Source organism: Mycteria americana, chromosome 2 (assembly GCF_035582795.1).
Source record: "Mycteria americana isolate JAX WOST 10 ecotype Jacksonville Zoo and Gardens chromosome 2, USCA_MyAme_1.0, whole genome shotgun sequence".
Taxonomy (NCBI): Eukaryota; Metazoa; Chordata; class Aves; order Ciconiiformes; family Ciconiidae; genus Mycteria; species Mycteria americana.
Genome location: NC_134366.1, coordinates 58664235 through 58691693, shown reverse-complemented (window position 1 = coordinate 58691693; position 27459 = coordinate 58664235). Strand labels below are relative to the sequence as shown.

General features: G+C 41.0%; 1 protein-coding gene across 8 annotated transcripts in view; it reads left to right on the top strand.

Annotated features, from left to right (window-relative positions):
* The window catches only part of GLI3 (GLI family zinc finger 3), a 215829-nt gene that overhangs the window by 124543 nt on the left and 63827 nt on the right, over window positions 1–27459 (top strand). For all 8 annotated transcript variants that reach the window (XM_075493586.1, XM_075493585.1, XM_075493579.1 and 5 more), the window contains 2 exons: window positions 16421–16626; window positions 21688–21834. In XM_075493586.1, coding sequence (XP_075349701.1) covers window positions 16421–16626; window positions 21688–21834 — 353 coding nt within the window. The remainder of the gene's footprint in view (window positions 1–16420; window positions 16627–21687; window positions 21835–27459) is intronic.

The following is a 27459-nucleotide window of genomic DNA, read 5'->3' as shown; positions in this document are numbered from 1 at the left end:
GTGTGTAACATTTTTCTGTAGACTGAGGAATAACTGGGCATGACTTCGAGCTTTTGGGGCACTCCCTGTGTGCAGATGTGTATACAAGTGTGCGTATTTGTGTGTGTGTGCGTGCATCCTCTTTATATAATAGGGTGAATATCTTTGCTTGCATTTATCATGGACTGAGTAATTCTAGATCTTTACAGTTAAAACTAACGGAAGGATCTACACAGAGCCTGAGAAAGATGGAAAATTACAGGGAAAAGGTGAACAAAACAAGTAGGAAAAATAGTCATGGGCAAAACCATTGAGAACATGTGGAACATTAACTTAATTTAACATTTAACCAAAAATACATAGAATAGCTGCAGCGCTAGAGTTCTGCTGCTTGAAATTTCTATTATCTCATTCTGTTATCAGCTGCAAAGAATGCAAGCTCTAAATATAGTGCACATTCAGAGGCTCTGAGCCTGTGGTTTCTTGGACAAAATTCCTGTGTTCTTTGTGCTGTAGTCAGCAGTATTAGTCGAGTGAGCAGATATTGACTGTGGTATTCACGTGCAGTGAACCAGAAGCAAGCCAACTCTATAGAGGCTGCTGTCAAACTTGTTGCAGTGGCCTGTGAGGTACTGGACTGTGACAGACTCCTTTTTTTTTCAGTACAATTCTTCCACTCATGTTAAATCTTGCTTCAAAGAGAACTGAAATGTTACAGTCTTAGTGTTCATTCTTTCTTTCTTTCTTTCTTTCTTTTTCTTTCTTTCTCTTTTTTGGCTTTCTTTTTTTAAAGTGTACTGGTGAGATTTCTGTGCTGTGAATTGGAAGTCCGTAAAGTGAGAGTAGGTATAAACTGGATGAAATGTGAGCAATGAGTACATCTGCAGTGTAGGAACACAGAGCATCTTCATCATACTCTCACACAATCTTTCCCTGACTTAGATTCTCTCCTCCCCGAGAAAAGGCATCATGTCCTATACTCTTGGAGTATGGATTGCATTTAGTTCAGACTTTTTTCCCAAAGGAAGAAAAAACCGAAGTTAAATAACACCTTGTTTCCCTTTTTGTTACCCCTTACTCAACCCACTATATTTTATATATGTGTGTGTATGTATATGTCTGTGTTTGCATATTTGTAACAGAAAACAGGCTTTTGAGCTGGTGTCAGCTGTGCTTCTGAGATGCAGGAGACTAACTAGCTGCCCCTTACGTATTCTCCCTTGCATATGGTGCTAGAAAAAAAAAAGACAAGACCCTAATTCCATCCGAAGGAATGTGCTCAATGGGTGTTTTATCTGTGTGCCTCAGGGTAGGCTGGGCCAACGTTTGTGACTGATTTTATCGATTAATAGAGGAAACGATTTAAAGAAAAACGTTATGGTGTTTGATTTTTGCTCTTAGGATGCTTTGCGTGACCAAGGAAGGACTTGAGACCTTTTTTTAGAAGTAGTTTTGCATTGAAGCTGGGCCCTATGAAGTTGCCATTAAGGACCAGGCAGGAATATGTTGCATAGTCCCTTCCAGCACTGAATGTGTAGGCCTGATCCTGCAATAGATTATGACTGCATTTAAGTTAACTTTACAGGGTTATTCGAAATTTTCTGGAGACCCCACAGAGGTTAGACACAGAGGCAAAACATCCTGAAGCCCATGAGCCAGGAATACAAAGCTTTCGAAGGAACAAACTGACCTGTCTGCCTCTTGAAAGCATTATTTATGAAGTGCTGTGACCATTGGTGTTAAGGTTCAACAGAAAATTAGGGAGTATTTCGCGTGAGGGAGAATTTCTAAACATATCAGATTTAAGTGGCTATCTCTTTAAAGATACACATCTTTCAGTCCTGTATCTCCTGTTGAAATTCAGCCTAGATTTATCATGCCTTTTCCACTGGCCTGTGGAAGAAAAGATTGATAGTCTAGTCCAGTTTATAGAGGCCACCAACGCAAATAGCCCCATTTAACAACATTGTAGACAGGTTGGAGGGGGGGGGCAGGAGCTGAATGACCAGGGGCAATCAGGTGTTCTCTGCTTCACCCTGGAAGATCACTGTCAGCGTACATCATCAAGACAGTACCAAGAAAGCTTGTGTAGCTGCCTCTGTCTTGGTTTGCCGTACTTGTTCCTTAGTCTTCCATCCTGACATCATTTGTGGCAACTGTGATTCTACTCGTGTGATTAGATTGAATTACAAAGGTGCTGAGGAAGCAAATGTGTAGGTCGTCCTGCTGGTGCAGCTGTGTCCTGAGTTGGCCAGTTTGTTCCCTTTTGTGGTTTTCATCTGCACGCCTAGCTACCTATTCTGTTTAGGGAACTAATAATCCTTCCAGCATTTAGATAGTGCATTTACTTCAAAGACTTCAAAATTGAATTTACTACTTCTCTAAAAAATGTGCAGCCAGAACATTTGTTTGCTTTACACTTAATGCTTGTTTTTCACATATTTCCCCCCACAGCCACATTAGAAGTGGTATTCCCACCGATTTCTGGTTCTTGAGGTTGTTCAAAGTTAGAGTTTTGCCCAAGGAATGCTTTTTTAACTCCAGTTTTTCACGCAAATAGAGCAAGAACAGCAGTGTGAAGTCTTTGTCTCTTGTTTCTTCCGATGGCTGTGGTGTTCCAGCCATTATATATTCACCATTTGTGAGAATCAACTTGTAGTGCAGATTATGTAGCACTACAATGGCTTTCAGTGCCTGCAGGATCAAATAAAGAAGCTGGCCTGGCTGAGATAAAACTTCTTAGCCTAACATGAGAACTGAGTGTTTTCCCACTCTGATTTGGTTGCACCCCAGCCAGCCCCCACACCTACACCTTCGATACTGGCAGAGAAAATACGAGAAGTGACTGTTAACAGAATATCTTTCTTCCCCCTCCTAACTTCGGTTTAGCAGCATTCATCTTTGATATAAGTTGTGCTTCGTATAGCTGAGGATGCCCTCACGGATGTTGGTGCTGATCTGTGGCTCGCCTGGTATTTGCGGTGGTGCTTGGAGGATGGGAGAAGCTCGGAAGCAGTTGTGTTTTCATAGGGTCACTCCTTGACTCATAGTCGTGGGTGCAGCGTACACAAGTACGGTACACCTGCTACTGTCACTGAGGTGCACTCTCAAAATTACTTTTCTTCCCCAAATCAACTGTCATGGATTTGTCTGGGGGAGGCATTTCAGAAAATAATCTGTGTATTTTATACAGAAATGCATATACAGAAATTTCTGTACATCCATATATTTTTTTTTTTGCTGCAAGTAGTACTGTTAGGTGAGAAATTCTCACTGGTTTCTCTCTGTTCAGTAATCATCACTAATCCTTGTGAATATCAATTTTGGGATGTCTGCTAATGTTAGTACAGAGATGTGAAGCAAATCCAGCCATACCTCAACTGAAATGATTAATGCTGAACCTTCACATCACAGTTTCTGTCAGGATTGTAGTCCTTTAAAGTTAAAATTGTAGTCAAATTTGGTTCCTTTCACAACCAAATTTAGGTAGCAAGTGCAATATGAGAGACATTCAGTCACTGAATTTGTCTTTTGCTATTGCCAACTTGCTTTTGTTTTAAACTGTTAAGATCTTATTTTAGCATATAAAATTAGAATTGAAGGAAAGCTTTCTCTCTTCCCCCAAGTCTCAGTTTTGTAATATTGTGGACGTGACTTACAGTAGGCACTGGAAATGAAAGCTGAGGGGTTTGTTTTGCTTTGATTTTGAATTTGGGAAAAGAATGTTTCTTGGCATCACAGAACAGGCATTGAGGAGAGTGTTCATTTGAGGTAACATGAGAGGCTTTTCGGGTGCTTTGCCAGGAGAAGGCAAGCCTGCATTAGCGGGAGGAAGGAGTTAAGGGAAGAAGAGAAGCTGAAATTTGCTGAAACAATAGTGAGCATGGCATTCTCGAGAGCGAGGTAGGGAGGGCTTAGAAAAATCATCAGTGAATGAATGAAATGAGGAGAAAGGTACTTAAGTACTAAAAGTGCTAAAAGCTTCTTTCTCTAAAAATTTAAAAACATTAAATTATGGGAATAAAAACCCGTTAGTTAAAAATTCTGTTTTTTGAGAGAACAGCGTATTTGTGAAATTCATCTATCAGTTGATTTCCAAGTTTTATTTTACTGTCACAGGCAAAACTTCCCGTTAATACCACATGAGTTTTGTTGAGATTTAGGACCAGCCTCAAGCTCTTCTTTCTGGTCAGGTAATCCCCCTGGTGGATGCAGTAATCTGGTCTTCACACTGGATCCCAATTAGCAATGTCGCTTTTCCAGCGAGAGTATTGCTGCACATAGGCAGGAGTGCTCTTTGCATGCAGGCTGCATCCTCTTCTGATCTGTGAACGGTAGAGAGAGAAATCGGGAGTACTTGTAGAAACCATTTCAACTCTCTTCTTAGCTTTGTACCATTTGGATGTTTTTCTTCTTCTCCCAGTCATGTATACACATACATTTGTGCACTTTCTCTGTTGTGCATAATGACTTAAAGGTTATTTTTTAAAGACCTTCAGGCATTTTCTGAGTGTTTTTGAACTAATGCACCATTCACCGGTGTACTGCTTGTATAGAGGTCGTCTTTGATGAGGTCTTTGTCATATGCACCCACTGAAGTTTCAGTGTACTCAAGCATTAGAAAAGCCACTATTTGAGCGTCTTTGTTTTCTTTGTTGAACTGTTTATTTTGCTTTCTTCCCACACAGTTCCCTGGCCTCGCTCTGACAACTGCTTTTCTGCATGAATTACATTCCTCGGGGCCGCAAGTCTCCTAATTCTTCCAGTCGATTTGATTCCTGCCTGTGTGATTAGTCCTCTGCTCCAACACAAGTTGGTCTTTGCCAAGCAAACTGCTTGCTAAGTGCCTTTAACATGAAGACCTAACTACATTTCTTAACCTCATTAGTGTGTAGGGCACTGCTTCATTCCGGCTTAATAACATGGCCACTATTGAATCATCACTTGCTCTAAAACAGGTTACGAAAAGGTTACCTAAGTTGTCTGGTTTTCTTTTTGTATGACTGTGCTTTTGCTGGATAACAGTTTCTTTCAACACATGTCCAGTTTTAGCATGTAAGTTGCTCTTTGAAAGGAGACCCACTGATTCTGTTCAGATAGATTTGTGATGCTGAGAAATTTCATATTTGTATGTTAAAAAAGAAACTCGGCGCCTCTTTGGAAACAGCGAGTCTAAGTAGTGAAATCAGTAAGAAAATATGGCTTTGGGAGGAAAGAGGAAGAGGACCTGGGGGAGCTGATAAAATTTTCCTACTTGTTTCAGCTTTAGAATTACAAAGATCTCATCTTCACCACTTTAAATACAGACTTCTCACCGTAACACTGAATAACACAGCAATGCGGCCACAGTCTGCATTGGTTCGCTTTGTCTCATGGGATCAATTTTTAGCTGAACGTATTGTCACTGAAATTTAGATTTCAGTTGCAATTGCACGTAAACTTGAATGGAAAAGCTATGACAGGACTTCCAAATATTGTAAAGGCAGTAAAAAAAATAAAAGTTTCCTAAGAAGACAGCGTCACCAGGGAGCCGGGGGAAGAAAGGAGGCACTGGGTCACATGCCACTTGTGATGGTGCATTTGTGCAGTTGCATAGCACAGCCACTCAGAGGGTGAGACTTCATGATTAATGGTGTTTATTCTTGACAGAAGCCTCCTTTATTTATCTGCAATACAGTTTAGTGATTTTATCAGTCACCTGAATGAAAAATATTCAGTCATACCAATATTGCAGTGTAAATTGAGTAGAGTCACTTTTTATTATATCTTTCAGCCTTATCATCTGCACAGTAATTTTCTAGCAGGGGTTTGATACAGAAAGGCTGGATTTAGCTGTACTTGACACAAAGCCTCTTCAATTTCCCCTAAAAGTTCAGGCTACTCTTAGAAATGTGTATAAATATATATATAAAACCCTCTTATCCAAGCAATTTCAGGATTTGAAAGAATAAAGATAAAATGTGCAAACCTGGATGTGAGAAATGTTGTTCATATGAAAACATCTAATAGCTCTGAAGCCACTGGTGAAATGCTCTTTAGTGTATAAGCTTGTGGCTTAGTGCAGTTCTTTTTGCATGGCTACATAGTCTGACTTTCTTCTAATCAATCATCATCCAACTCCAATCAGCATACAGGCAGAGCCTATCGTTCATCCTGGGTGTAATTTCAGAGTTGAAGACTATAATGGCCACATACAGCACATTAGTCACTGCGATAACAGCTAGTGGCACTCCTGAGGAAGGGGGAGGATGGGGGAGAAGGGGAATAAAATTCTTCTCATTCTCACAGTGCATTAGTGAAATAGGAGCAAATGTTAAACAAATGTTTATTCAATTAGCTGACTTAACAGCATTAAGTGTGAGAAAGCTTCTGACACTCCTTTGACCCTCTTTTTTGCAGGAGGAGAGGAAGGGGAAAAGGAAGGAAGAAAGGGGTGCATGAATGCTATAAGGATTTATATATGCCCACATATTCATATGATTCTGCCGCTGTGGTTAAACACTTCAAGAGATGGCAGGCCTTGCCTGTAACTGAGAGGAGGCTAAAATTTGAATAGCAAATGAGACCACCTCTAGAGCATCAAAAGAGAATTGCAGAGCAAGGAAGTTTGCTGTACGAATGCAGTGGGTAATTTCACTGTCCAGTCTGTTATTAATAACAACAGATAATGAATATGCTGTAGACCTTTTAGATTTCCCTGCTGCACTTTGTGCTACAACATAGTTTGAAGAGAGAATGGTATGTGGAGGTCCCTGGCAGTCTCTCGTCTAATACGTAGCAACACATTTCCAAGGCTTATTCGAGTAACATTTACTTGTCGTGTGCGTCTGTTTTATATTCGTGATAATGAGTTCTGCATCAAATGCAGCATTAATACATTATTCTTGGTATATTAATGACCACAGGCCAATAGACTTGGAACTGGCTGAAGACAAGGGAGGAAAAATTTACCAGCACTGAGACTGGGGCTGCTATGCAGGTATTGGGTCTTACCCTACTTACGGTTCGTAGAAGTCACTGTGAACTGAGCAAGTAAGGCGGTGCCTTGGTAAGGCTCTACCAGAAGCAAGCAAAGGAAATCACAGCGTATCTTGTTAGCATTACTTTTATTTACTGTTTACATTGCTGCAACATCCAACAGCTCTGTGCAGGATCAGAGCTCTGCTGAGTGTTGTGCAAATACAAAGGAGCTCTGCCAGGAAGAGCTCGCGGTCGGACAGCTTTGGCAAATGAACTCTGGTGAGTTGGCTCTGATGGCCTTGGGGGTTACCAGCCCCAGCTGTTTTCCTCACGCTGAAGATTATCCTTTGTCCCTCAGCAGAGTCAGGCGGTGTGCCTTTGCCCCATTTACAGTCTGGCAACTTCGCTCTGGCTCACTGAAACTGGGCACTGAAGTGGTTAGAGGCAGAGAGATGTGCTGCCTGTGCTGGGGCAGGGGGGGTACTGGCTGGGTAGTTGGGGGCAGTGAAAGCTTACACAGCTGCTGCAAAATTTGCAAGAGGACGTCTGCTAGAAGCCGAAAAGGCAAGTGGCATTTGGATGGAGTAGTTATAGTTGGTCATGTTTTTCTATGTTTGCACCCTTTATTTGTACAAGCAAAGAATTTGCCAAGCAAATCCATGTAATCCTTCCCCTAGTCACCAATTTCTTTGCAGCAGTCCTGAGAAGGATTTAGAGGAAGAAGAGGCAAGCTGGGACGCTCTGTATGCAAAGGCCAAGTGGACAGTATTTCAGAGGAGTGCTGGGAGGCAGTGACAGCAGTTGGTGGCAGGATGGAAGGAAGAGGAAAAGGAGAGGCATGGCTTGTTGGGAGATTACCGTTATGTGAGGAGGAGAACAAGAAGCCTGGGCTTGACTTGGAGAAATAGTGGGAGACAGTACATGGTTTTATTTGCATTTTGCAAAAAAGAAGAAAAAAATAAATCAGTCAAAACTGTATCTTCGTACATATTTAAGGAATGCATGTCAAGACTCCAAGTCAAGACTCGTGTAAGGAAATGACTATGCCTTGACTCAGTGGCATCTGAAGCAGTAGTTGCTTACTGTAGTCAATACGGGTATTACTGTGGGCTGAAGGTCACCAGTGTTACAGCTGACCTTATGTAAACAAAATGTTAAATAATAGAATGAATATTCATTGCTTTTTACAGCATAAACTCTTCTTGAGGGAATCCACAAGCTGATGGTTGGGTTATTTATGAAGTATTACAAGTAGCAGAGGGTATATGTAAAAAAGCTGGATCTGTGTTCAGGCAGTCCGTCAGTTGAAAAATAGGAATACAGTCACTGAGTTAGGATTTAGTGCCTTGATTAATGTAGCCAATTTTTAACTGTAACTACATAATGTTAACAATTCCCAAAGAAGGAAAGGGGAACCAGAGTAATATTCTTTTGCTGTGGGTCATCGGCTAATTGTCATGCATGATTTCCAGCACCATGAACATCTCTTGTGCAGTCATTTGTGTCTTTTTTTTTTTTCCTGCAGTGATACCTTTTAATTTTATGAGGGATAAACATTGTGTTCTAACCCAAAGTGAGGTTATTTGTATATTTTAGGAATTTACATTCTAGAACTGCACACATTTTGTAAGTCATTGTCCTTGCCTCAATGAGAAAATGCTAATAACATAGTATCTCTTGGTCTGACCTTTCCATTGTAGATACCAAGCACTTTTCTGAGTGCTTTACCACAGTTTTACAGATGGGGAAACAGCAGATGAGGAAGTCAACAAACTTGTCCAAGGTGGCACAGCAGATAAGTGATGGAAACTAGACCAGAGCCTGTGTACCTTAAACCCTGATGTAGCTCCTCTTATGCGTAAACTACATAGGCGCTGATCCATTCATGATTTATTTGTACCTATGTCTACTGAATGGAAGGCTGCTACCAATACGATTCTGTGACTTATTTCCCCATACTGACTACAGTTCAAGTGTGAATTTTGGAGGAAAAGTAAGCAAAATATTGACTAGGTGTTGGAACATGGAAAGGAGTATAGGAAATCAAGGTTCTTTCTTATATTAGGACTTAACCATGTTCTTGTTTTCCCTCTTCATTTGCGCCACTAAGAAAATATAGTTAACAGTGCTTACCTTTTTGTAGCACTTGAGCTCTTTTATATGAAGTGTGCTCTGACATTTCTGTGTATTCAATTAACTCTAATTCTTTAAATGTTCAAAATCATTTGCTTAGTTTTCCTGAGTCCAAGAATTCAATACAGCAGCCTTGAGGCAGTGAGTGATTTTAGGGGAAGGGACTGCCTATTTTAAGACACAATTTCTGAAAAAAAAATTAAGTATTATAAGATGATGTTATTGATTTCCCATACTGTATATTTATGGGTTTGATTGTTTCCAAATTCAATTAGAAGTGCAAAGAGAAAAGGACTGTGGAATTGCATTTTAAAAATACTCAGTGCTGGCCTCACTCTCCTTGCATTGAAGTCAGTGGAAGTTTTACTGGTGGCTCTCGGGGAGAGCAGAATTGGGTCAGCACTTTGTGCTTATGAAGATCATGTCCATGATCACTTAAGGATTTTATCAATTAAATCAGCGGACAGTTTCCCATCAATACAGGGTTTATATAGGGTTGAACCCTACAATAGCAACTAGAGATTTTGAGAAGTAGGATGATTATTTGACTCTTAATTTTTCTGTATCATTTAGGCATATAGTTAGCTGCCTGAGCCTGATTTATCAAGCACCTACAACTGCTTATGTGCTTGTAACAGTGAGGATTAACTTGATCATTTGGGCTAGAATTGTTCTCAGTTGTATTTTCAGGATAAAGCCTTACTTGCTTAAAGCTCAGCTTTCTTAATATAAAAACCTTTTATTAGCCAGTTGTTGACTGCTGGTGCCGAAGGGTCAGTCTGTACAAGCAACTATAGCGTTAAACAAACAATACTCATTTAACATGGGAGATATTACCAAAGGAATTGAGCCATGTGCTTTAAAATAGGAGTCACTACATAAAAAGAAAGTCCTTATTGTTTGTTCATCTTCCAGGATCTACTAGAAGTAGAAGTGTTAATGTTTTGGGGGCAGCCATCAGAAGATTATTCCAGAAAAAAAAGAAAAAGAAAAAAGAAAAGGATCATAGGCAGTTTAATGAGTTTAACATTTTTCAATTCTCCAGGCAGGGCTGAATTGAACAGGTATCAGAGAAACAGTGTGGATATCATTGGTATGAGAGTTATGCCATCAATGCTTGCTCCAGCATTGAATAACGTGCTGTTAAATGATTAAATATCGAGGTTTGAACTTTGACACTTTCATAATATAACAAGATGGATGAAAAGGCAATAATAAATTAGGTTATGTTACAATATTTCATCCCACTTCGTTGACAAGCTTTGTTCTGTGAGATAGATTATTGTTCCATCTGTAACCTCAGCTCAGTGTCATATTTACAATGTTATAGTTAAGGATCACTTGCTGTTTTCAATATAAATGTATTTTTCAACAGATTCATAAAAGAGCCATTTAAAAATTTATCAGGGCAAAACTTGGCATTAAAATTTCCAGTCCTGGAGTTATAGTTTCCTTTAAAATCAGGAAATGCTTAAATCACCATGATTTTTTTTTTTTTTTTTAGATAGGTTGTACTTAGAAGGGGTTTTTGCCCAAGCACAGCTTAAAGCTATTTGGAAAGCATTTATGACAGATCACTTCTCTAACACCAAACCAACCTCAAAATTTTCATCCAGATTTTCCTGTGACACAGACCTTTGTGGCTGTCCTGAGTGGCTTTACGTCTGCTTCCAGAAAACATTGCTATAGAAGAGCGCACTCTGACAAATGTGGAGGTCGCAGTACGCCCCAGGGCCCACTGTGCTTGTCACAGTTGCAAGAGATGCAAGAACAGGGACAATGCACGGTGTATTGATATTCTGGCATGTCGTAGAGCAGTTCAAGGACTCCAAAGCAAAGAAAACCAGTGAGAGGACCCTGAGGCCACTAATAGGCCATAATCGCCTTGAACAGCCTCCTGGGACCTCCACCCACACCCCCATGCACCCAGGAGCCCCTTTTAAGCTCAGCCTGGGGCCTTTAGTCCCTGCCTGAGCTATGTTGTAGGTAGTGCCCATCTCTGGTCCTGCTCCTGGCTGAGCTGGGGACCTGCGCTGTAGGTAGCTGTTCTCCTGGATGGGCCCCTCAGAGCTGTGGTGTAGCTTATCTCCTGTCCTGTCTTTGGCCCTATCTCCTTCTGCACTTGACTGGCCCCCCCGGACCTGGTTTGTCACTTTGCCTTGTCTCAGATTGCTGATGGAACCTGTCACCAGCACCTGGCTCTGGTCACTCAGCTCAGATCGGGTGGCATGGAGTGCATTGCCTGTGCTGGGATTAACCTTGGCTCCTGGCTTACCTTCCCTTAGAGAGCAGCTGGCCTTTGTTGCTCCCCAGCACCCTGAACTGGGTCTCTTTTCTTCCCATTCCCTCCCCTCCTTCAATTCCTGGGCTAACCACCCTTACTCAGTTACAAGCATAAATCCACATAAGATGGTTTCATGGTACTTTGGGCTGGTCCTCTGCCTGGCTCTTCACTAGGTCTATGGGAACGATAAAACTGTGTGACTTAGTTGGGAAGGGGGTGAAAAAAGGAGAATGGGAAATTGGAGTTTGGTGTTCTTGTTTTGTTACGAAATTTCTGAACAGTTACAGGTGTATTAGCTTGGAAAATAAAACCCCATTAATATTTTTGTTAGTCTTCATTTCTTAGAGGCTCAAAATCATCAAATATTTTAGTTTTTTGAATGTAGAGAATTCAAGGAAGTTGTATCTTCCCACCTGCGGTTTCCTTCTGCCTTGTGCCACAGGAGCAGTTCAGGAACGTAGGTGGGAGGAAAGGTGCATGTTAGAAGGGAAAAATGAGGTAAGGTAGAGAGTACTCTCTGCCTTCTCTGGCCTAATAGCTGGAGCTAATCTGGCACCTGTCACACCTCACCCTACCACACCAGGGACACAGGCAGAGACTGGAAATTGTGCTCCTGAATCCTGTCAGTATGACACTGAGAAGGGAGGGTGGCCGAAGGGCCAGGTAGTCAACAAGCTCTGTGCCTGCTTACCTACGTGGGGATTTTTACCTGGGGATTTTTACCTCTAGTCATAGCGAGACAGCAGTATTTCACCTGCATGAGTTAGCTACTCCGTTACTAACAAAGAAAGGGATAGGATTTCCACTTGGATTTGGAGCATCTGTTCTTCTTCACTGAAAAATTGGCTAATGCTTAGGTACAAAAACCAACCTAAAGTATGTGGTATGAGCCCCCCTACCCCCATTCTCTCTGCTGATAGAAAAAATGTGTGATCATTTCAAGATAATACTAGGTAATGATCTGTGCATGCAGATAATTTTGAAACACGTATAGCTCGCTCATGCTTGCCACATCAACTCTCAGATTCCCATGATCTTCCTTCCCCAGTTAAAAAAAAGGGCTGCATGGGCTGAAAAGAGAATTGCACTTTGTTCAGTTTTTGTGGCGGCTAAAATCCAAACCTGCTGCTGGTCAGTCTTCTTGTGCAGAGTTCATCTGTTGCAGCTGTAAGCAACAAAACAAAATGACACACCGTTTTCATGAGTAATAACTGAAATCTTACACACAGCTCACCTGTGGTTCAGCAGTGGCCAGAAAAAGCATGAAAAAAAAGTAGCTTCACACGTTTTGTGATTTGCCATACATCTGATGCTGTTCACAGCTGCTGAACTGGTGTGACCACATAGGTTTTTAAGACTATGCAGACACGTTTGCAACATTCATCAAAAAAAGTGTCATGACTAATAGGAAAAAATACACCTGTTTGCCCTTACACTGATCTCACTGCCTCGGCACGTGTGCGCCATTCTCCTGCTGAGTAGTTGAGACTCTCCAGAGCATCAGAGTCTTGACAGGGAGAAGGTGGCAGGCTGGAGATGGGTGGGGAGTGGGAAGACCTATGTTAGGTATAGAAGCTGTGTGGCATTCATGGTGTTTCGGCACCTTAGCGGTGAGCAGGAAGGCAATCTGGACAGAAAGGAGGAGACGCTTTCACAGCCAGTCCTGTTCTCTGCTGCTTCTCTTTTACATCAGGGGCGTAGATGTAATCAAGGTTACTGAGAAAATAGTAAAATCAGCCTAATGTGCCAGGATAAAAATTGCAGTGGTAAAACACAGCCATAGGATCTCTTTTACTCCCAAACCTGGAGACCTCCAACTTCAAATAAGTATTGAAAGTATGATAGGCTTTGTATTAAATTTGAGTTGAGTTTGCAGGATCTCTGGGAGTAGACACAAAGGTCCTGATTCAGAACAGATCGTGCATCTGCTTTGCTCCCTCTCTCTGAAGGAAGCCTTAGTGCTCCAAGTATGTCATTGAACAGGAAAATCCCTGTATAGGAGAGGATGCAGAGCAAGTTCTGCCTTCCCATGGTTTACAGGTGAGGCATAAAGTTGCAAGCAGTATCACTGAAGTCCCACGAAGTAGCCTCAGACCCAGGGCAGAACACCGTTTGCCAAGGCTGGGGACAAAATAAATGTGAAATAAAGATGATGGGGGGTACTGCCACCCACATCTGGAGATTTGATTTGCTTGTCACTGAATGACTGTCTGCAAAGCCACTCCTGGGCTGTACTGTTTGGTATATACATGCGACAAAAGTCATTATTTATTGGTACACAAAGAGGTTGCAATGTAAGATGAGATGCAGTACTGGAAAGCAACAGCTATAGTAAGTGTGTTTGGCTGCACCCTTTCTAAAAGTCATATTCTGGTTTGAAGGAGGTAATATCAAAGTTTATCATGGAGGAGAAGGAAGGGAAGAATATGTGACATCTATTGGAATAAATCAGGAGGGCTCAGACAGTGGGAGCTGAGAGCAGATGGAGGCAGGAGGAAAAATGGGACTGCAGGGAAAGGAGGGTCCAGAAACACAGGGGAGTGAGAAAAGTACAGGCTGGAAGTGAGCGGAGAAGTTAGCAGCATGTTAAAATCAGATGTTGGAGAGAGATTAGTAAACATTAGAGTCCAGAGGTGGGAATTTTATGTGGAATCTGATGACTCCTTATTTCTGCCTCTGATAATACAGCTTATATGCCTGCTGTTGACTGATGTTACCCAGGTCAGCATCCTTTCCCTAGCATCCTTGGAAAACTGAGGAGCTCAGAGGAGCAGAGAGAGGAAGAGGCAGGGCTGAGGAGGAGGAGAAGCAGTTGAGTCCCAGTGTCCTTGAATGGCTCCCATTGGATCTGGAGGGAGAAGCTGACAGCCTGGCTCTTAATCTTGCTCCTGTGGCAGTGTTTGGCTGTTGGCCAGCTGGAGAGTGAATCACTGAGGCTGATACAGACTTTCAGCCTTCTTGCAAAAGCTTTTAAACAGTTTTCTGTTCGATATACACCAGATAAGGCCAGGGCTCCTGCTTGCCTGCATGCTCTTCGGGTTTCTAACTCTTTCCGAGTTGACAACACATTAGAAAAAATGACTTGTAAAATGACATCCAAACTTAGTTCCTTTGTTACTCTTGTATTAAATTTGCTATACTACTGTATTTTCCTCACTGCCAGGATGGGAAATTCACTCTGTAATGTGATATCCAGCTGTGGTATTTTTGCTTTCTGCATCACTGTGAGTTTTAAGGCTCCTGCCTTCCACACATGGCTTGACAGGGAACCGCGAGACAGCAAATGCTTCATGGCTGGTCAGGTTTCACAGTACCAACAAGAGTAAAGCTGTGTTTCCACTGTAAAACAAAGGTGCTTCAAAACCATGCAGAGAAAAAGTGCTCTGAGGAAAGGAGATGACTGTTTTGCACGGTGGTGGAAAATGGCTTCTGGTTTCAGGTTCTCAGTGCATTTTAAATACAGTGGAGGTGTACCAGTGAGTGGCTGGCCTTCGTGTGGGTCACTTGCTTGGGTGCCAAAGGATTGATTGCGTTGCTGGTACCTGCTGCTCCTGCACAACGAATGCAGCTCTATAACAAACTTGGGAGCTAGGAGGTAATTTCGTACAGGAAGGCTAAACAGGTTTACCTTGCAGAAAGCCGTAGGAGGGCAAGAAACACACAAAAGCCAAATAAGGAAGTGAAGAAAAAAGAGGGAGAAAAGCACAACAGGAAAAATCTTTATTCCCCAGATTTTATGAGCCCTCGTGGATTTTGTGGCGTTGTGTTAGGAATGCGTAACTTTGATCTTTGTCCCACTCATGCGCTAGTGTTTCCGAGCTGATGGCAGGGCAGAATTGGCTCCTATGTAAGATTGCGTTCTGTTGGCCTTTTAGGTGATGACAACTATCTCCATTGATCACAGTATGTGTATGTTAACGGAAAAAAATACATTTCTTGTTTTATTATTCTTTGTAAGCCAGCAGCATCAAAGGAACAAGCTGCCCTCACTGCTCTCACAGCTGCTGCCTGTATCTGTGCTGTATATATGCTAAATTAATTGGAAAAACAGGGACAAAAAGGCATTTAGTTCGGGTCAACCAGTTAGACTACAGCAAATGCATGACAGGCTTAATCATTGTCTTTTGCCAAAGAGCAGGTTGGCAAGGGCAGGCACTCCAACCCCTTCTGATGGAATTTGGACTTTTTCCAGTGTCTTTGGAGGTGGGATGCTGTGAGAGAAGGGTCTCCATGCAGAGCCCAGACGCTGTCATATCGACAGGGTGGGATGATGGGAAGGGTTACGGCAGGTTATTTATCTTTTGTCAGCTGTGAACTCAGCTTTCAGCCTTGGTTCATCACAGCTTCATACACATAGCCTGAGAAGGCACCACAGCGCTCTCTTTGCAAGAATGAGGTAGTTAATTAATGTGATCTTGTTAAAGGTATTGGTCTCTGGTGCCACGCTAAAGCTAAACATATTCAGCAATCTTTCTTCTCTTGCCACCAAGTTTTCTGCATCTTTCATGGGAATGGACGTCAACAAAAAAGTGCTCCAAAGGACCCAGCTGTCTTAATGGCTTACAAAGTTTGAGTCTTCTGAAATGACTTCTGTACAAACGTGCAGTCTTGCACTTTCAGGCAAATGAAGGGAGTGGGCGCAGTGTAGCTCTCAAAACTCTTTTTCCAATAGGCATGTGGCTTTGAAGATGTAAATGATTCAGCATCTCAGTATGTCTTCCATATTGCAGCAAGAATTAATATGTGGTATACAGGGTGCATATTTCACAGTAATTACAGTGATTTTCTGCTGGACTCCATGGGGAGAGGGTATTGAGGGATGTAAAGATTAAACCAAATATAAACCTAGTTAAAATTGGTCAGAGAAATGTTGCTAATAATGGTTACAGAGAAGAATTCATTTCCTATCCTTTTTCTTTCTAGGCAGTTGACTTTAGTGGAAGTTACTACATGCGCAACCCGGTTGTTATTCTTCAAGAAATGAATGTGTTACCTTTGCAATATTTTTCTTTATCATATAGATAACCTGGATGTTTTTTGTTTGTTTTTCTTTCTTTCTTCCAGGCCTTCTGCCTTATCTAGTAGCCCGACATACTCAGAGCTTCCGTTCCTTAGAATTTCCCCACACCGAAATCCTGCTGCAACATCAGAGTCTCCCTTCAGCACCCCTCACCCATACATTAACCCCTACATGGACTACATCAGGTCCCTGCACAGCAGCCCGTCCCTCTCCATGATCTCGGCAGCCCGTGGACTCAGCCCAACAGACGGTGGGTTAAGACAGGTTTCCTGTTTTCTGTCATGGTAGCAACTTAAGTTATATTAATCTTGTCAACATTTTTTCCCCCTTGTTCAAAGCAGCTTCAGCAGGTTTGTCAGACATATTCATTATGTCATAAATGTTTCAATACTTCATCAGCCGATCACAGCTCATTTGTACATCTCACAAATGTTGAAACTTCAGGGAGAAGAAAAAAAAAAAGCTCTGCCTCATTCAAAATTTAAGCTGGAAGGGTGGCATATGTCTTGTGACATCTTTTGTGGAGCTGACCCGGGGTGTGAGTCTGATCTCTGAAGAAATCCGCTGTATCTGCACTGAATCGAGCCAGATTCTTTGTGAGTGTAGATCAGTGTATTAGTATGGAGTTCTTCAGGCGCAAAAGGCTATAGTATTTTTCAATCATGTAAAGCATGCACTGACTTGTTATATTTAGTCAATAGTTCTGTTAAAGTTATGTAGAATTATTTCAGTTTACCCTAGCCAACAATATTGCCAAATGAAATGATGCTGACGTAGAAGAAGTGGCTGATGATCAGGACTAGCACCTTTAGTTTAAATGGTGGGCAGTATACTTGAAATATCGATGCTTTAGGTCTTGGTGTGACCATGGCTATTACTTTCCGGGTTATTTGGGTTGAAGTGAACTGCTGCAATCACTCTTGTCATTACTATGGCACATTTCCTATTCATTTCAATGGGAATTTTGCCAAAGCGAGCAATGAGTAGAGTTGCAAAAAGGCTCAGTCTTGTTAGCAGTAGGCTTTTCAACAATAGAGTAAGTAGTTTAACATTTCAAAATTGTAGCATTTGCTGAAGAGAGCTAAAATATAACATACTCCCAAACAAATTTGTAGTGGAGATAATTAAACTATTATTTTAACTATGGAGAAGATCATCTCAATGTATGCAGAAACTTACCAAACAGAGTTAAACTGCCTTTAGCTGAATTTGAAAAATGAGCGGTGCACCCTATCCAAACGGATAACTAATTAATCCTTGCTTATAAGAACATATACCTTTACAGTTAATCCATTAGTTATGGGCACGTATGAGAATAAATTTTAATGACCTATTGTCAGTCAAGGTATATGGCATGCACATAGGGCTTTTCTAGCAGCACTTTGGATGTTGTATGAATCCTTGCTAATTCTACCCTTTTTATTTTAGCCAAAACATTAAAAAAAAAATATTTTGAAGGGACAATTTGAACACTCCAAAATACATGTTTTGACTCAGGGAGCTTTGGAGCTTTTGATGTAGGATAAACATGATAGAGCTATAATGTAATGGCATAAATTGGGAAAACTCTTGCAATGTATATTTGGGCTTTTCACAAAAGCTAATATGCAGAACACTTTACTATCTTTCCTTCAATAATCTTCAGATCACATTCCTGCAGAATTTCATTTATGTTTAAGGTATGCTCCAGTTGCACATACAAAGAAAGGAGGGAAGGAAACCACCTATCACACTACCATATGATATTAACCTCCGTATGTTCTTGGTCTCAGGTACACAGCGCTGAATTCACTTGCATAGATGTAAGCATATAGTGGTATCTGACCTGACACCCAACTGACACTCCAGAACTCCTAGACGTGCTTTGCCATATTCACCAGGCCAGTGGGAATCTCTCTGAAACTCCAGGTTGTCTTGGGGTAGAATTTGGTTCCAGATTCTGGCACCTAAATTTATGTCTGTACAGTATAGAAATTTGTGATCTTGGTGTGCTGTTTTGCCATTATAGTGCAGTGAGATCTAGGTAATGCAGTCAGTGGAGCCTTAGAGAAATATTCAGTTCACCCAAATACAGACACTTGCATGTTACCAGCTGAGTCTGGAGCTCCATCATGGTGCTAAGATTCATCTGTCTACAGCGTAGATGTTTGGTGTCAGTTCAGCTCTATGAAATACTTTGCCTCAACTCCAGCTGCCACCTCAGAAAGGCAGTTTTCTCCTCTAAGGCCTGTCTCATACTGGCCAGCCTCATGTAGGTGCCTGGAATACCCAGGGGATTTCAGATGGCAAAAGGCACTCAGGTGTGGACAACACAGTTGAGTACGCTCTGTCGTAATGCTCATCCCCTGAGCCTTGATCGCTGACTGTATACACAACCTTAGCCTTTCATAAGTACAAGCTAAACTGACTAGCTTAAGCTTCTTTCTTTGAGTTTTAAACAAATACATCTTAGTTTATGTTTCCTCCAGGCTCACAGCTCATCTTTGATTAGTTACCGCAGCCCAGGTGTTGTGCAGCACCTCGTGAAAATACAGTAACTTGACTGAGGCATTGGAGATATTTCAGTAAAACAACATGCTTATTGAAAAGCTGTTAAATTTGTTCTCTGGAATCCATAGTTTGTGTGATCAGTCAGACATACAATGAAATGCTTTTTTCAGGTGTAAGGTTCCTGGGATCAGATAGTCCAAGTCATGACTTGGGCACTACTAGAATGCAAATAAAAAACCCCTGTGATTTAAAGAGGTACATGCACATAATGTACTAATAACATAACAGACACCATGGCTTAAGTCATATAGCATTTGAACTATGAAAACTTGTAGGTGGTTGTTGTTCTTCTGAAAGTCATAGTGAGATTTCTCTTGGTGCCCTAGTTGCTTTAGGCCAGTTAGATAATTAGGTCAGTGTGCTATTGGGCTTAGCCTGTCGACTCACAGATCTGGGGATGGCCGAGAGCCAAACCAATCTGGAACATAACGAAACGCAGTTTCATGTTCACTACAAGTCTTGCCAGCTGTAATTAATGACTGCCACAGCAGCAGTAATAGTAGAATGTCTTCTGTCTTGTCACTTCACTTTACCCCGCAGAATCGGTGGGCCGGGGGTGGCCGAGGACTCCTCGGAGTAACACAGAGGGTTTGGGGTAGGGGTAAGGACTGAGTTGGTGTGTGTAGAGCAGAGTGCTCAAATGAAGTGCAGCAGTGCCCACAATGCAGAAGCAAATGCCTTCCCCTTGTAAAAAAAGCAGGGGCAAAGCTGAAGCTACTCAGCAATAAACAGGAGAAATTCAGGGCTGCGGGCCTTCCCGTTTACCCTTCATTTACCCTTCATGCAATACATCATTTAGTAGGCTAATTTTTTATGTTTGAAGAAGGTAGTAAGGAATGATCTTTAAAGAGCACCAGAGCATTTCTCAGCATATGGAACATTTAGTAATGCAATTATGTGCTCACTATGTTTTCTGCAGCAGTTCATTTTAAAGTTTGCAGCCAATGTTATTGTTAGTTAACCCAGACACTTATGTCAGAAAGCTCAGGAAGTATTTTAAGTGTGTCTGGAAAGATATGGTGTTTTCCTACTACTGTAAAACTTTTAAAATCAGTGATTCAGTGTGAGTTACTCCTCTTTTAAAATTTGGTCTGAATATTTTCTTGCTGTTTCAAAGAAAGTGGTGGTGGCTGAAATAAATAGATTATATTTAATTGAGAAATCAATTTGTTGGGGTTTTTTTTCCAAATTACAACCTTTAATTTATCTCAGCTCATTTTTTATGCCATTCCTGTTCCTGTTTGATGTACTTTTATTTTTCTGAACCTTTCCTGAAATTGGTTATATTTAACATCACAACATCAAAAGCACATTCTTCCATTTTCTTTGGTAAAAATAAAGACAGATTATACACTTCAGAAATGCCGTTGCTGAATAAACTTTTCTCCAAACTCCAATGCCATGTTTACCTCCTTTTAGTGTAAATGTTGATTCTTTGCTTCTAAGGTTTGCATTTAGGACCTGATTCTCCACTGTAAACGTAAATTAACCTTTTTAGTAATACTGTGTAAGTAATAATATTCAGGTTAAGGTGGTAATTCAAAGAATTTAATCTGAAAATTTTGTTTCCATTTAAGATTCAGTTGCTGGGATCAAAGGAAAATCTCACTAAATAATATGAAAGAATATAAAAATAATCTGTTGGGGTGTAGCCCGTTAACCTAAGGAACTTGAAGTGTTTTAGGCAAACTTATGTACCATCTTGTGGTGAGCAGAGTGTAAGGAAATTTTAACTGTTTTGCAAGTGGGACAAGTAGAGAGCAGAGAGGAAGGCTGCTTACCTCAGGTCACATAGCAAGTCAGAGTCAGGACCAAGGAGATGGAGCCCAGCTTATTTTATGATTACTTCTCACACAAGCCCATGAAATGAGCCTCTACTTACTGTAGCATAACTGAAGCCTGCTGAAATGAGATGATATTAAAATTATGTGGACTTCTATGTTTGTCCAGAGTTGCCGATTAGTTGATGGCATGCTTGAACACTGCAGGGGAAGAGAAAGCTCGCACATTATTTTTACAGGAGAGAAAGGCTAATATAAGTCATTATCAGAGGACTGCATCACTCATAAGCTCACTGAAAGGATGTAGAGTCTATCCAGTCCATGGTTTTGACTCTGCAAACATACTCGCATGTAAAGTACATTTATATATAAACTTTGAAGGATGGGATGGCCGTATTCATTGACTTCAGTCTGTCCTCCGAAACAACTGCCCCTGTGTTGTTCATGGACAACCGGTATTTGTCCTGAAAACGTGCTTTGTCCTTGTTTACTCCTAATCTTATACACAAACTGCCACTGTGAGTGAAAATCTTCTGGTCCTCTAAGCAGAGACTCCAGAAACTTGAATGTTTATGGAAGTTCAGCTGCGTTATTACCTTAGAGATGGAATCCTTTGAGCCAGGGATGAGGTAAATGGGAATAAAGCTCTAGGAAGGTTTTCCTGCTTTTTTATGTCACTAAATAAATCATATTGGTTTCCATTGCTGTCAGACTGTCACTTTTTGAGTCACATAATAATAAATATAAAAAAAATGAGATCACCGAGCTCATTAATATTTTATGCCTTGCTGTTTTTTGAATGGTGTCTTTGCAGTATCATTGGTTGAAATATATTGACCCGTAGTGGCATACTGCAGATGTTGCATTACATTAAAAAATAAACAAGCTGTTTTAATAGCCAGAGAAACCAGCAATGTGATAAAATTTTCCTGCTCGTTTATCTTACGTCATTAACAGTGCTTTTTATGTTGTGTTTTTAGCTCCACATGCTGGCGTCAGTCCAGCTGAATATTATCATCAGATGGCTCTGTTGGCAGGCCAGCGCAGCCCGTATGCAGACATCATTCCTTCAGCTGCCACTGCTGGAGCCGGTGCTCTTCATATGGAATATCTTCACGCCATGGATAGTAAGTGATGTTTTCTAGAAATAAAGACAGTCCTGCAAAGGGAACCACGTGGGTTGTTCCTGGTCTTGACCCAAAAGGCCTCCATGCAGATAGAGAAGTGGGAGTCAACGTAAGCCTCCTCATGAGGCTGGAGGGCCAAAGCATTGATTGCCAAATGTGCAAGGGTTATGTCAAGTCTGAAAGTAAACTTTGAAAGTAAGTAGGGAGAGGAACAGGACTGCTCCTGAAAACCGGTTACAAATTTTATTTCCAGCAGGGCTTGAGTGCTTTTGAAAATATCCTTTTCTATTCACAATCAGTAACTCACATTCATCGTTAGGGTGAGTATTTCCCTGATTACCTCTCTGTTAATAAAAGTTTTACATCTGTTTTTCCATTAGGAGAGCATGCTCCCCTCCTTTTTAGAGAGTGGTAGCTATGCTTACAAGTTGTGTATCATAGACTGATAGACTTTGAGACCACTTCTAAGGTGAAGCCATTTGCTGAATTCTCAAGGATCCTGACTTAGTTTTCCCTAATATTAAGAGCCTTCTTTACCCACTTCAGCATCTTTCAGACCTCTAATCTGTCTCCCTTTCTCTGGTGAAGGAGGAAAAGAGAGCACCCCATTCCAAAGTGCTCATTACTGCTGCTTTTGAAGGGATTATGCAGAGCACTCCCTTCTAGTCATAAGATGCCTACATGCTTTTTGGGATGTATTTGGTTCCTTCCAACAAGGGAAATAAAAGGTGGTGACAAGAAAAGGTGGTGACTGTTGACTCTTGCTTGGTAGTACAGAGCAATACAATAGCATTAGACCACCTTGTTGTCCCACAGCTTTTTAAAGTCTTTGTTAGCATGCAGTTTCTTCTTGCCTGCTGTTGGCTGCATGCCATAGCTACTGATCTCAAGGAGTGTGGGAGTTGGGAGGATCACCTCTGGAACGCATGGGAATATAGATGGCTACCCCTGCAGAACACATGCCTGGGAGTGTGAAGTAGTTGACTGACCAACAATTTTTACAAGAATCAGGCAAGACAGATAGTTGTGGAACTGGGCAGGGAAACTGTTTTCATTCTGTTACCTTGATAGTGAAGGATTTTTTAATTCAGTTTCTGTTATCAGTTTCACTGCACTGGTAGCGTGCATAGTGATTTTACAGTAATGTAACATACCTTGAACCCACTTCAGAAACGTAATAAACCCACACAAGTAGTCTGGACTTAAACCAGAAATTAATGTGCAGGCTTCAGTGCTTGAAAGCTTAAGAATATGATACTTCCTGGTTTGAATTTTGAGAGGAATAGGGAGAGACAAGGTACGTTGCTAATGCATTTGATGCATATTAATAGTATCTTGCAGAATGGAAACTCTGTTATGCATGGTTCAGGTAATGTAAATCTGCTGCTGTGTTCCAGTTGCAAGGACAAATCCTCTGCTTGTATGAATGGACATGACTTCATTGAAGTAAAGGGATCATAGAATCATAGAATAGTTCGGCTTGGAAGGGAACTTTAGAGGTCATCTAATCCAATCCCCGCTGCAATGAGCAGGATATTTTGTACTTTCAATGTTTTTGGTTCCCACTGGGAGAGAGTTTCTGAATGCATGTAGGTAGCACTACCAAACCACATATTTGGATGCAGACTTGTTTGAATGGGTCTATTCAGTCTATAGGAAGATAGATACCCAGATGTATGCCAGAAAACTTAGGAAAAACAGAAGACATTGTAGTACTCATACAAATAATGGCATTTGCTCAAAGGACCTTCATGTGTTAGTAAAGATTGTGTATGCTGTGATCTACATAGAATTACAGCTTTTGCATCCCAAGAATGTTATCACTTCTTACTTAAGGGAAAATGTTTTGACCTTTGCCCATAACTTCAGCCCATTCATAAAAGGTACCTAAACACTGTCTCTAATAAGGATATTTGCTGTCACCAGCTTTAGCTATGATAGATTTGAAATGCGCTCTTTAATTTGTTTTATGTTTGTTTTTAAAAATTAAGATCACACATTTGAGATTCATTATAGCAGCAACTTTTCAATTAGGGATTATTTCAGAGTTAAAGACAAAAAATGTGTAGCAGTATTATGCAAATGGGTTATTTTTAAACAGTAAATAGAGAATTAAAATAAGAGTGAATCCTAGTAAGGTCACTCAGCTCACCTTCTGTATTTGATGAGAATGTGTTTAGTCAGGCAATAGCTGCTTTTATCTAAATAGAGTATGAAGTTACCCTTTTACTTTGTAAAAACTAATTAAAACTATCTTAACTTGCATGGGTATACAGTAAATTAATTGTCATTAAGTAGGAATCTGAATGTCCTATCATTCATCATGCTAAAGCAAACCCCTTTCTTCTTTGTCAGAATTTTAGATTAGAAACAAGAACAAAACAATTAGCAGGAAGCCGATATTAAGACTTTTAAAAAAAAAAAAAACAATAAGAATGCCCGTGTTTGCATTTAATAACAAAGTACAGTGATCAATGCAAAGCAGTGCCATTTGTTTGGATCTTTCTTATTAAGGGTTTGTATGGTGATCTTAAAAGTACTCTTTCGCCTTTGCCCAGTCTTGTCAAAGGATACAGAAGAGAGACTGGTAGTTTCCCTCATTATCTGCTATCAAATTCTGAGCAAGTTGGCTCAACTCACTCAAAGGCTGCTGATCATTTATTCCACACAACAACCAAACAGATACAAGACATTGTTCTTCTTTTGTGAAGCGAGTCTGTCTCCTAATTGTGTGTTTATACAGCATCTAGCACAGTAATTTGGCATCTCTACCCTCTCCAGTAGTACAAATACTAATTCCAACACCAGCATGCAGCAGGCACAAAAGCATGTTACATACAATTTGTGCAGTTTTGGGCTTTTTTTTTTGCTCTGTGGTGCTGGAAAACTGATTTCAAAATAGGGATGATATGAGTGGGAGAAGCGTTAATCAGAAAGTTAAATCTTGCCTAAAGAGCAGTAGACTTCCTGAAGCTCTGAACTTCACTGTCCATGAACTGTCTAATATATTGTGGAAGAATAAGGCCAAGATTGTGTATGCTTGATTGTCATTTTTCCTCATCCTGTCCTGTGTGGCATGAAAACTGGACCAGAATTTTCTTTGCTGCTATAAAGCTTTTGTACAGTTTTGGTGGCCAGAATCCCTGACCAAGTCTTCCTGTCTTCTTGCTTGATCTAAAAGGGTCAGATGTGCTACCTTTAAGTATAACATCAAAGTAACTAGGAGGGGAGTAGATGGGGAAGGTATTGACAGTACCACAGTAGCAACAACTGAAATTCCTTGATGTGGCTGTAAGGATACTGCATGCCAAAACTGTCTTTTAAGCACTTAAATAATTCCAAAAATCACAGCCTTTTGGGTTTAATACCTACATTTTCCACTTGAGGAATATGTTTTACTCGGCTTTCAAATGGTGTTCAGTGGAAGGCAAGCATCTTCCCTGAGATTTCTAGATTCACCCTGAGAGTATTAATATCCTCACTCTGATTAACTTTTGCCTGTGCTCACCCAGAATGGGAGGTTTTTCTTTTTCAAAGGTGTTCATCATTGGCCTACCCCTTTTGGCATTAGAGACACTGATAGCAAACCAACTGCTGTAAAGAATTTGGCCAGCCTGAAGAGTTAACCCAATGTGAGAAGCTTTGGACAGGGTTTGATTTCTGATTTTCAGGCACAGTTGGAGAATGAGGGTGGAGTAGCAAAGCCATTCCTTTTCCTGTCATACTGATGACAGATTTACCATTTTGAAAACTAGGACAAAATTTATGACAAATTTTCATGAAATGAAAACAAAGTTTACACATCTGTGGGCAGAAACCAGAAGGAAAAGAAAGAAAGAAAAAAAACTTTAATGTAAAAAAAAAAATCAGACTTCCCATATTCACAGCCTTCAACAAAAACTAGTGCCTGAGACAGGTTCAAAGAAGTTTGATTTAAAGGGATGGAATAAAAAAGGTTTGATGAAGTTTGATTTAAAGGGATGGAATAAATGATACATGTCTGAAGATTGCCTTATAAATGATTAAGCAATGCTAAAAACTTCAACTCAGAAATCAAATTCATGGGCAAATTTGCTGGATGGCATATTCAATTTTTGAAATTTATGATGGAGATAGATATCTGTTATTTTAGAATTGATCTCCACCCCAGGAATAAAATCTTTTCTTCTGACACCTGCTGGATTTTTTGTCTGCACACTCAAGTCTTTACTATCAACTACTGACTTTTTATTACTATAACGTCTACTCCAAAAAGGTGACATTCCTAAACAAATCTTCAGTGTCAGCTTCCATTTGCATGCTCTGCCAAAGCTGATGGTTTTTTTTCAGCACTTGCACAGAGGTAAATGGATTTTTAGTGAATCAGTGCTCCTGCATTTTTTGGTTTTAAAGCATTATGAAGTGGGGAATGTAATGCTTCAGTGGGAGAATACTGTGAGCAGATGAACATCTCAAATTGCTAAATAAATATTGAAGTGTTTGTGTTTAAAATAAATGCCTGGGCAAGGCTGAAAAGTTTGGTTTAGTATCCAGAGTCACTGACAAATTGTGACCTATTCTTTTTTATAGTAACATACTAAGACTGATGTTATGCCAAATGAATGGTTTAGCAAATGTCCTGCAGTCTAATGAGTGGTCAGCTCATGCTTAAGACTTTTTAGGCATGCAAAACCTAATTAAACCACAAAGATCTGAAAAAACAGTAATTCCATTTAATTGTCTTTTCAATTTTGAAAGTCATGGGCTCCCTTGAAGCAAATCCCGCTCTCCTGTGGTCAGACTCTGTTGAGCTCTTGCCCAGCGTCAGCCGTTTGCTCCAGATGTTAAGCAGAAATATTCCCTTTTTGTAGGAGACTATTGGCCCTTAGGAGGTTGTTCCTGTCCCAGGTAGATGGGGGGGACTGCCAAATTCCCAGATCTAGGTGGGGCCTGAAACAGGCACTGCCTGGAGAAGAGGAAGCCTGAGACTGCTGTGTGGTGTGGCTGAAGCCCGACCTCTGCCCCTCACAGCTGGAAGGAGCGTCTTTCTCCATCACTGGCCGCAGGTCTGGTGCATCCCCAACAGAGCGGGGACAGGGATGTCCTGGCAGCCCCTGGCAGGCAAGGGGGAGGTCTAATGCACAGTGGGCGGAGAGGGGCCTCTTACAAGAGCCGTAGCATGACTTAGGCAAGGAGTAAAGGAGACGGGCTCAGTCCAGAAAGGGCAGGGAGGAGGAGGAAGGAAGTCGTTGCAGTTTTCAAGAATCCTCAGGGTGCCACAGGGAGTATAAATTGCCCTCCTATGTGATCTGTTGAGGGTGACCCTGCTTCTCTCCAAGATTGTAAGAGCTTCGAACGGCTGTCGGTAATGCTTCCTCAGTCCTCTCTGAGATGTGGGCTAGAGTACCAAAGAGTCCGCTTGGGCAGTTGTGGCATGGAAAATAAATGGTGTCTGATCTCAGAAGCAGCAGAGCACAACTGTTGTCTCCTGCTTTTATTGCCCAGTCTAGCTTCAAAGGAGAGCTGTTCAGGTGCTAGTATTCTTAACAACTGCTCCACTTTTTTGATCAAACCTATGCACCCCCTCTCTAGTTAGCATCAGTAGCCATCAGTCCATGTTTCGCAGGCTTGTAATGAATTTCTCAA